The 11,026-nt window shown below is 38.0% G+C and overlaps 1 protein-coding gene across 6 annotated transcripts in view; it reads right to left on the bottom strand.

Annotated features, from left to right (window-relative positions):
* Positions 1 to 503: 503 nt before the first annotated feature.
* Positions 504 to 11,026, bottom strand: part of enox1 (ecto-NOX disulfide-thiol exchanger 1) — a 122,430-nt gene continuing 111,907 nt past the window's right edge. For all 6 annotated transcript variants that reach the window (XM_081369576.1, XM_081369573.1, XM_081369572.1 and 3 more), the window contains 4 exons: positions 6,620 to 6,679; positions 4,993 to 5,092; positions 3,761 to 3,846; positions 504 to 1,919 (listed from right to left, as the gene is read on the bottom strand). In XM_081369576.1, the coding sequence (XP_081225702.1) occupies positions 1,788 to 1,919; positions 3,761 to 3,846; positions 4,993 to 5,092; positions 6,620 to 6,679 (378 nt within the window). In that variant the 3' untranslated portion in view covers positions 504 to 1,787. The remainder of the gene's footprint in view (positions 1,920 to 3,760; positions 3,847 to 4,992; positions 5,093 to 6,619; positions 6,680 to 11,026) is intronic.

The following is an 11,026-nucleotide window of genomic DNA, read 5'->3' as shown; positions in this document are numbered from 1 at the left end:
TGATCGGACTTGCGATTGAATTATGAACAAAACTCCCACAGATTTACATTAATGCTTCCATAAGTTAAAATGACAAATAAATGCATACTCCGAGAGCGCTCCACAAGTTATGTTTGTTTATACCATCTGGATCTGGTTTGTTTTTAATAAGTAACTAGATAAGGCCGTGTGAGTGTGTGCAGTTTACGTTGTAGAACAAAACGTCCAATTATCGTCAAGTTGTGTTTTCCACAGACCTTATTTTACTCATAAACTGAGAAAAACACCCTTATAAAAACCCATAGAAAAAATTTTTGAGGGAACCGCTGGCAAATTACTCTTCCGGGTTTTGACGTCATCCCAGCAGCACTTTATATAGAACCTTTATTTTTAAGAGTGCAGTGTACATGAAGTGTTGTAAATCCAACTTTGTGACTTTATATCTCACAGTTTTACAGCATATTTATTGTTTGTTTGAATTACACATTGCAATGCAACTAAAGGGGTTCTCTAAAGATGCTCTTGCTTCACCATAATCCTTGATCCTTAAGCATTAATTATTCATTACTCTAACAACCTCAAATAATGCCAGTGCTGCACAAGCAACAATGCAAATGGCTTAGATGGTCTCAGATACACCACATATGTCGCTAGCAGCATCTCAGTGGCTGATGTAAATAGCAAATAGATCAAATTAAACACACACAGAGCAGCATTCTCCTCCCCTCTCATTCATTATTCACAGCTTGTTATATTCTGGGTGATTAGGGAAGTTCTGCTCCACATTCATGGCAGATCGTTCAGTTGTTTATCCCAGACATGAATCAAAAAACATGTCAGACACAACACAACCAAGCAGCTTTGACACATTCGAAGACGCTGCCGGGAACGGGGTTGGGCAAAATCCAGAGTTTAAGGACTGGCTCCCCTTCAGTTCACGAGGGGGAATTTAAATTGGCCACACCTCAGAAGATGATAAACTTGAATGACATTTATGGAATTTCAGTCGTCGAAATCAACTAAATTCTTAAACGTTCTGTTTTCAATTCTGCATTCAATACTAAACAGCACCCAAAGCTGGCTAGTAAAGACAGTCTGGAAGGAGCTTTTTCAAGTAAACACATCAGATGCTACTCCACATGTAGAGTCTTACTTCCTCTCCAAGTACTACTGCTTTAGATTTTGCATAAAAAGTTTTTTAATTGATTTAAAAAAAAAACATAATTTACATAAGCAGAACATTAACAACAGTGCATCAAGACACAAAGAGCACGTTACATACATCGTCGACACGACATGGATGGCCTGAAACACAGCAAACTGTCCAAAGAGCGTCAGCTGTGCAACTGTTGTCTATCAGCTCCAGCACTTTGGCCATGTATTAAATCATTTTTCAGAGCAGAAATCATCTTCACACATACTCTGGCTTTGAAGGGCGCAGAGGGCCGCAATCACACATCTGTGTCCCATATTCAACATTCCATATTTTTAACCGAGAGGCGCGATATTCCTGGATATCTCCCAGCCTTCAGGGACGACGCCACTGATAGATATGTTACGCAATCGGCACAGAAGTCTGGAAGGAGCTTTTTCAAGTAAATACATCAGATGCTACTCCACATGTAGAGTCTTACTTCCTCTCGAGAGTCTGCAAGAAACAGCGACAGACATCTGACTGATTTGAGGCGGTATACGGGAGTGTAGAGCCTGTTGTTTGTCTGTGAGGCTCTGGCCCTTCTTACTGAACCTGGATCAGTCCTTCAGAAGTCCAGCAGCCTCAGTGTGAGTATATTATGTGGCTTTGCGAGTCACGCCGACTTGAGAGCCTCAAACCCGCAGAACTTCCAGCGCTTCTCCAACGTCGCTCCAACACCACTGAACTCCTGCTTGAACATGTTGGGCAGCCGGACCATTAATCTTTCAAGTTCACTGGCCGAGATCTGAAGAATGGAGACAAGAGCAAAGCAAAAGTGACACTTAGTTGAACGTTTAGTGCATAAACTGACACAGAATAACCCATTGTTCCCTCGCCTATGCTTGCTTAGAAATTAATCAAATGCACTAATGTGTTTGTCAGTATATTTGTCATTTGCTTCCTGCAAACAGTTAGTCATACTGTGCTGCTAATTTTTTAGACAGAGATTATAAACATTTTTATTCAGTTTATAATGCTGCTTTTTTCTTTACTCTTAGTAAATGACTATTTAGATTGGGATAAGATAAGATTTAAACTAAGATCAGCTAATATCACATTAAAGACTCCATGAAATGGCTTACTGATGAAATGGCTTCCTTTTCTTTCAATTAAAGGAAGTTGGGACTTTTTAACTTTAAATTCTGGTCAATAGAATTTACTTCACAGACTGGCAAATCCTAGTAATATGCATGCTAATAACCAGATAGTTATTAGTGAGAATCGGAGCCTGAGCTAAAGTGGTACCTATTATATTATTATAGACGAATGGGTAATTTTTTTTTGTCTGGAATCTGTTACTCAATATGATTTACAGGACAACTTAATGCTTAAATATCTTATACAATTGAATAATAACATATACAGTACTGTTATAATAGTATATTATAATAGTAACTTTTTATTATTTTGGGGCTTTTATAAAGACAGTGAGAGAGTAGACAGGAAGGAATAGGAAGTGCACTGGGATTAAAGAAAATGTCACAAATGTGATTCAAATTCAGGTTTGAAATCTGCATTATGTTGCAAAAAGCTGAATTCAAACACATCCTCTAACACATTTCACCCCGTTCTCATCCTAGGGCGTCATATATTGACGCTTTTGACATTTCGTCGACATCGAACGCACATGGCACCCTTTAGCGTCAATATGAGACGCAGATAGAAATGGGCCAGAAGGCGCCTCCTAGCGGTCTAACCCTAACCCTACACCAGACCTAAACCTACCCATAACCGAACAAAGCTCTGTGCGTGTCATATTGACGCTAAAGGGTGCCATGTGCGTTCGATGTTGACGAAATGTCAAAAGCGTCAGTATATGACGCCCAAGGATGAGAATGCGTTGAATATTTCATGCGGTATTTAAGGGTCAAAGAGATAATGAACACATGGCTCATATAACATATTGACAAAAACTAGATTGTTTCTAATCTTTTGTTAATCCTGCATGCACACACATTGGCATAATGTGTAAATGAATTAAAATTATAGTTCACCCAAAAATGAAAACTCAGAATTTAAACACCCTCAAGATGTTCCAAACCCATAAGACTTAAGTTATTTTTGAAACAATTAAAAAAAAAAAAAAAACCTGAAGAGATAGTCGCTTTTTATGATAAACAGTTTTAATTTAGGCTTTTATTTACATCTAAACAATGCTGAACACACATATAGAGCACATCACAAATGGTAAATGGAAGCTCAACCAATGAGGTTTGTTCAAGTTTGTGACATACGTGAGCTTCTGTGTTTACAGAATAAAATGTGTGTTTATATGTGTGTTTTTATGTGTGTTTATATGTGAATAAAAGCCTAAATTAAATCTGTTCACCATATAAAGCGATCATATCACTTCACAATACTTTTGTTACATCGCTTGATTTATATGGATTTGTTTTGCAACACCATTATTGACCTTTTGGAGTTTTGGTTACCTGGAGTTTCAATGAAAGGACAGAAACCACTAAGGTTTCATAAAAAAATTGTGTTTTGAAGATCATCCAAAGTCTTATGGGTTTGGAACAGTATGAGAGTAACGGATGACAGAATTACATTTTTTTGGGTGAACTAATTAACACAAATAATCACCTTTGTATCAAGTCTCTGGATGTAAGACCACAGATATTCAATGTTGGCTCCAAATGGGTGGACATGGAGGAAGGTTGAAATGATTCCTGTGTAGAGAGACAGACAACAGAACAAGCTTGTGAATGAACATATGTTGTCTCTGACTAGTAGGTAAGACAAGAGACCCGTAGCCGCATGGTCATAAATATGCCGCCTGAGGCAGAATCCCCGTTCCTCCCCCACTTAAGCTGATTACTTTAGAGAGGTCCTGCAAAAGGTAAAGCACCGATGCAGAGGCACAGCATATAATGCCTTGCCTGAAGGGCCCGAGCCGATATTTATTTCCTTGATTTATATGCCGTAACGCCGCCAATTACGAATGAACCTCATTCAATTCCCTCCGCAAGACCTACTTTCACAGAGCCATACTTATAGGGAGGGAAGGGGAGTCTCAAGATGTCCGTTTCGATTTTAAAATTCAATGCAGAACAGCTGAGGCGGCACCATACGTCTCTGTTCTGCTACAGTGCGTCGTGCTTACCGAGATAAACATCTCTGTTTTCGCATACTCGTGCGAGAAATCTAAGCAAACAAACTCATTTGAATGGCCTAACAGCGGAAGCTTATACAAAATTATGTTTACAGTGCAAGCTAATCCAATGACTGCATTAGACATCCTCTTCAGAGCTAACAGTCTAGCACTAAAGCGCCTGGAGATCTAAACAATTTGTTTTCTTCAGCCCGTCCCTTCACTTTGTTCTGCTCAAATGAGTCTGGGTTTTCTGCCGTTCTGGCTCAGGGCCTCAGAGCCTGGCTGACGTTCCCTACTCCATCAATGCAGTATATGTGTCCTCTTTGCGAGCGGCGGTGTTGTGTAGCCATTAGATAGAGCGAAGGCTGTGTGGTCTTCTCTGGGCTAGAGCCAATGAAGCAACTGGCAAAAAGAAGAACAGCTCCCCTGAGCTCCTCCTACGGATCATCTTCCAAAAAACATGACAGAGAGACTGAGACGTTTCAGGAGTGTCCGGCCTCTCATCCCTCACCTTTTCTTAGTTATTGTTATCGTATCGGTTCAAACATGGGTCGAACAGCCTTGCATTTCAACTGCTTGGCTGCTCCTGCACCTGCTCGCCCTCCTGTGCTTTTAAGCTAGGACTCAATCCTCCAAGCCCATCTGGTATTCAAGGCCCTCAGCACACGGCTCAAGATGTTTTATAGATCAAAACGGCATGAAGTGGAGTTGGAATAATTACCGAGCAAGAGAGCCTCTTTCTCTGATCTCAAAGGACCCCAAATGACCGTCTCGTTATTCTTCTCTCGATGTTGGTAGAGTGCTGCCGTGCCATTGACTCCCTGTACACACACATACAGTACAAAGAAAAAAAAAAACTTTTTAATATCTATAATATATATCTTCATCTCATGCAGTGTAACCTCCACCAAGCAGATAAAAGAGTGATGGGATCATGCAAACTGTTGAGTTGGTCGGTTTGTCTGCTAATCTTTACTGAAAATGCACTGCATTCTGCTGTGTTTAGAGAAATCAATACCTATTGACATTTAGAGGCTCTTCTTCCAAGATTCTGCCCAAGATGGCTGGCCGTTAAGTCACATAGAGGTTGAAAAAAAATGATAGCAAACGTCCTTGAACAGTGCATTTTTGGACACCCTCAGGGACAAACTGTAAATGGAGGCAGCAGTGCATATCGCATGTGTCTTAAGCCATATACTGTGTGACCTATGGAAAATTCCAGTTCAGTAACTTTTCAAAGAAAACTTCACAATATGTACATGTATGTCCTCAGAGAGAACATTGCTTTATTTCCAGAAAGTGCATCACTCCAGTGGGATTATAGAGCACTTCCATGCCTTTTTCAGTGCATGGGGGTCGCTGACCCGAGTCAGAAATTAACCAAGCAGACCTACAGTTTCTTTGTTATCAAACTACATTTTTAAAACGTGGGTTCAGATTGTTTTCACAAGTAAATAATTCAGAATGGAATTCAGAGACTGAGTGACTTAGCAAAGTCATATTTATGAATGTATAACTCTAGAATTGTAGATGCACACAAGTTGTGAAGTTGGAATGGGCATGTAGATTTGAATTAAGGTGGAAACACTGATCTATGATCTAGATTACAAATATCATATATCTGTTTACTTCATACATGTGTAGAGATTATAATATTTTTTTACCTTTTTGAATTCATATGCATGTTTTGATATGGAACAGCTGTGCTGACCCACACATTTTGTCTCCAAAGATCAGATACGCTCATGGTTGTTATCCATGTTAATATAATGTCTTTATCTCATTGCTAGGAATCGATTGGGATATCGGTTGGTTCTTTGGATTGCTCAGTCGTGTAACATTGTCATTTCAAGCAGTCTGTTACAAAGTTGCAACTCTCACTTTTTAGTGAGAATGTGATTGCTGTATTCATAAAATTATAAAAATTATACTTTGTAGCATTTTTCAGGCGTTTTGAAGTGTTTTTTAAGGAAAAGAAAAAAAGATATTCTGAACTGAATGTGAAGGAAAGACTCCAAAACTCCTTCTTCAATTGCAAACTTATTCTGATTTATTCATACAATTTTAGTGTTTTGCTTTGGATATCATATTACGCCTTACTAAAACATTAATTTCTGACACTGTGTCTGACACTCTCGGCAGAACTGTGCTGAAAAGCAGAGGGAGGCCTTTCACTCACTGAACACACAGATCAGTAGGCTAAAATTAACTCCTGCCAGAGAACTCACGGTGTGAAGAGAAATAAAGGGATGCCGCAATTTTAGCGCTTCACGTGCTTTTTTTAAAGTGTTCTGGTATTGCAGACTAATTTCACTTGGTGACCATCAGAAGGACGCTGGGTGACTTACTTTTTCAAGGCCTTCAGAGTTGTGGTTCATCAAGTCTACTGATTCCATGGCATTCAACAGCTGTCAAGAAAAAAAAGAAATACTCATTTTCAGACCCAATAATGTTTTGAAATGCAGCTTTGGAGCTTTGCAGACAGCAGCTATGTTTCCATCCAAAGTTGCGAATTTAACTTATGCTCAAAATGTAAATATTGCATAAAACATTTGCGAATAAAGTATCCAGTTCCATCCAGTGAGTCGAAGAGAACAAAATCATCACTTCTTGATAAACTGCCACTAAATATCACTAAGAAGTAGCAGAAGCCACTGTATATGCAGTCATGGAACGCAGTCATGTAAGACAGTTCTGGGAGGAACCACTTTGACAAAAGACTTTGTTCAGGCATTTCAGAATGGCCAAAACAGCATTTAAAACGCTGTGCAACGAGATCGGTCCACTGGTTAGTCCAGTTATGCTGTCCCATTGCACAGTCACATGACTTTTTTGATGAGCATCGAGGAATTATTTCAGTAAAGGTGTTTTGTGAATGTCGTCTTATCGGATCTTTTTTTTTTTTTTTTGACTCAAATGATTGCATACGTTTTTCATGTGCAATTTATGTGCATCTTGGCGTTTCCATCCAGCAATTTTACTTTATGCAACAAAATAAATTTAGGTGGATGGAAGCTGATGTTACATCTGGGAAATTTCAGACTGGCCTTGAGTGTGCCAAGTTGATACTACATTTTTAATGGATGCTTGTGAGAAATGGCGTAATGAAACACATTTGTGATTCCATACATTACAGCCAGGGTGTCTCTAGAAGTTCACAGCAGTTTCTTATTTATGGGATATGGAAGCAAGCCCCCTCTTGTTCTAAAAATACTGTACACACGTCTCCCATCTGCTAGCCGGTTTAGTTAGGAGTGCTTATACCGTATGGGCTCCACAGGACCTCCACAACTATTGATGTTCCTATTATCTCAGTCAAATAACATTCATGCAAACCAATTTCTGCTGTTGGCAAAATGGAGTAAACAAGGCTGGTCATTATTCCCTGCGTCTGGGCAAACCACTATACTGGCACCAATGATAAGGTATCATGTTGTGCTGTTCAGCAACAGATCATCTGTCCTCACTGACAACATCTCTATAGACTTTAATGAAGGCAGACACCACATTTCAATTGGCATGGATGAAGAAGAGTGAGAGATGTACAGTCTGTACATTCAGGCATATACTTTAACCATATTTCAAAGACTATAGAAATAATTATGGAATTACATATATGCCTGGTTTTACAGACAGGGCTTAGATTACGCCAGGATTAGGCCTTAGTTCAATTAGAACATTTAAGTAGCTTTTACAAACGTGCCTTAGAAAAAAAAAATACTGGTGTGCATCATGAGACAAAACAATGGCACTGACAGTGCAAGTTGCTTTCAGTTAAAACAGCTCAAGCATTCATTTAAGTCTGAGACCAGCTAAAGCCTCGTCTGTGAAACTCTAACATTCAGCTAACTGCATTTTACATAAATGTAAACTAATACATTTTCATTTCATTGCAATTAACACTCAAGAATATATTTTTAAGTATATTATTTCCATAATATTTGCTCTTTTTAAAAGTACTATATGCTAAAGTGTACTTCTTCACAAGTAAACCTTGATTTACATTCACATACAATGGAAGCTTGTTTCCGCCACAAAATAATAAAAAAAAGATAATTGCGACTTTTTATCTCACAATTGCGAGTTTACATCTCGCAATTCTGACTTTATTTCTCAGAATTGCGAGATATAAAGTCAGAATTGCGTGAAAAAGTCGCAATTGCGTGTTTTAAAGTCAGAATTGCGAGATATAAAGTCACAATTGCGTGTTATAAAGTCACAATTCTGAGATATAAAGTCAGAATTGCGAGATATAAAGTCACAATTGCGTCTTATAAAGTCAGAATTCTGACTTTTTTTCTCGCAATTGCGACTTTATATCACGCAATTCTGACTTTATATCTCAGAATTCTGACTTTATATCTCAGAATTCTGACTTTATATCACGTCTTTTTTCCCCCCCTTAGAATTGGACTTTATATCTCACAATTCCGAGAAAAGATTTCAGAATTGCGAGATATAAAATCAGAATTCTGAGATATAAAGTCAGAATTGCGTGATATAAAGTCGCAATTGCGAGAAAAAAAGTCAGAATTCTGACTTTATAAGACGCAATTGCGACTTTATATCTCGCAATTCTGACTTTATATATCAGAATTCTGACTTTATATCTCATAATTCTGACTTTATTTCACGTAATTCTGACTTTATATCTCGCAATTCTTAGAAATAAAGTCAGAATTGCGAGATGTAAACTCGCAATTGTGAGATAAAAAGTCGCAATTATCTTTTAAAATGTTTTATTCAGTGGCGGAAACAAGCTTCCATAGTCTAGGGACGACTTTTGTGTGTGGCTGAATCTTTTTCGAGGCAACTGTGCACGTTTTCTGGTGTGTTGAATCTATATCATTTTCATAGACAGGGCATATGTGACTATGCGTGTCTAGTGTAGAAATGAAGAACAACCCGGCTCTCCAGCGCTATCTTTCCTTTCCCCAGACACGACAAAACATATTCATCTTGAGACGAAAAACTGTCCTGCTCTTTTTCGTGTGTTGTTTACATCTCTCTGTTTTCAGGTATGTGTGTGTGTGTGTGTGTGTGTGTGCACCCTGTGTTCCTGCTGCCATGTTGAGTTGTGTTTCTCGCTGCATGCACAGGGGGAGTGAGGACAGGCAGTGACCCCAGGCTGAAGAGCTTCCCGCTGTCACACGAGGAGGCAGACACTGCCAAAATGCAGTATATGTGAAGCGAACAGTGCTCTTAATGGCTTACATAAGGCTTTGTGCCACTCTACAAACTAACTCTCAACCAGTGCTGAGAAGTAACTGAATGCTACACACTTTTGACAATGGCAAAAGTAGAGACACAATTTTGTATTGCACACAAAGTTTTATGCAGTTTTACTATTTCTTTCAAATGAAGCAGTGAGATATGGAAGCTTGTTTGTGCCACATAATAATAAATAAATAAATAATATATATATAGGTAATTGTGTCTTTTTATTTCCCAGTTCTGACCTTTTTTTCTATAAACTCCCAATTCTGAGAAATAAAAGTCAGAATTGCAAGAAAAAGTCAAAATTCCGAGTTTATATCCCACAATTCCGATTTTATAACTTGCAAGTGTGAGTTTATATATTGCAATTCTGAGAAAAAAAGTCAGAACTGTGAGATAAAAAAAATCACAATTGCCTTTTTGGTTTTTATTCAGTGTAAGAACCAAGCTTCCTTAGTAATTAAGTGAATTTAGATGGGTCATGTAAAAGTCAAAGGCAAATTAAAAGTTCAAATGTCTGAACAATATTTCACGTCTTCTTTTTTGTAAAGCTGTTCTACATACTATTGTAATACAATCTGAACACGTGCTATGCTAGCTGTTGATTTGAACTGAAATAAATAAGATTAATTAGTTCCAGGCCAGCAGGGCCACTGCTCAATTATGTTTAAATTAGTAGGAAGATTTGTTGTTGGCGTAATCCAAATTATTAAGTTCCATTAACACAGTGAAGTTTGTTGGTTGAACAATATTTCATTAGAAATGGTCATAAAGATTGATGTCATTTTTTTTTATTTTATTTTTTTGCCAAAACAGACATTTGTAAAGACCTTTTTAATACCACCTTATATGAAATTTAAGACCAAACTTGCGATGGAAATACACAAACTATGAATGAACGCATATTCGAAAGTGAAGTAAAAAACGAGTTTGCATTCAAAAGCGATTTCAACACCCCACATATTGATAGCGGCTCCACAAATTATATAAAATATAATATAATTACCCAACTATACAATTGCGAGAGAACACAAAAGTATTGGATTTTATTTTTATTTTTTATACTACCATGTCCCTTTAGGGGCACCGTAGTACGCGTTTTTTCCTTTCTGAACATGGTTTTCGGCTTTGGGCACATCCCTAAAAGACAACAGCCTTTTTTTATCCATTTTCTCTAGTCAGATAGCACCTCTTTCAGTTTTTTTTTTTTCACCTTTCTACTGTGACAGGCTCTCGCTGTGTGCTTCCCACTTTGGGTGTGTGTTTCCACTGTCTTGATGAGCATTGAACCGAGTTTAAACCATCTCTGACAAACGGCGCAGTTTACTTCGTAGACATTTCCAGTTCACCTCGAGAACTCATCGTTATATAGAGTAAATTATGGCTTTGGTGGAAATAAATGTGGTAAAATGATGTCACCATAATATGAATCCTCATTGTTTTCTGCCATATAATTGTTCTGATTGTAAAACAATAACGTCTTACAAGATAATAAGCTTGTAGTGTAGCTAAAATGGTACATAACAAGGGTACAGCTG

This window comes from Scardinius erythrophthalmus (assembly GCF_964197995.2).
Source record: "Scardinius erythrophthalmus genome assembly, chromosome: 6".
NCBI classification, from domain to species: domain Eukaryota; kingdom Metazoa; phylum Chordata; class Actinopteri; order Cypriniformes; family Leuciscidae; genus Scardinius; species Scardinius erythrophthalmus.
The sequence above is the reverse complement of the archived record's forward strand: the minus strand, read 5'-3'. Positions and strand labels throughout refer to the sequence as shown.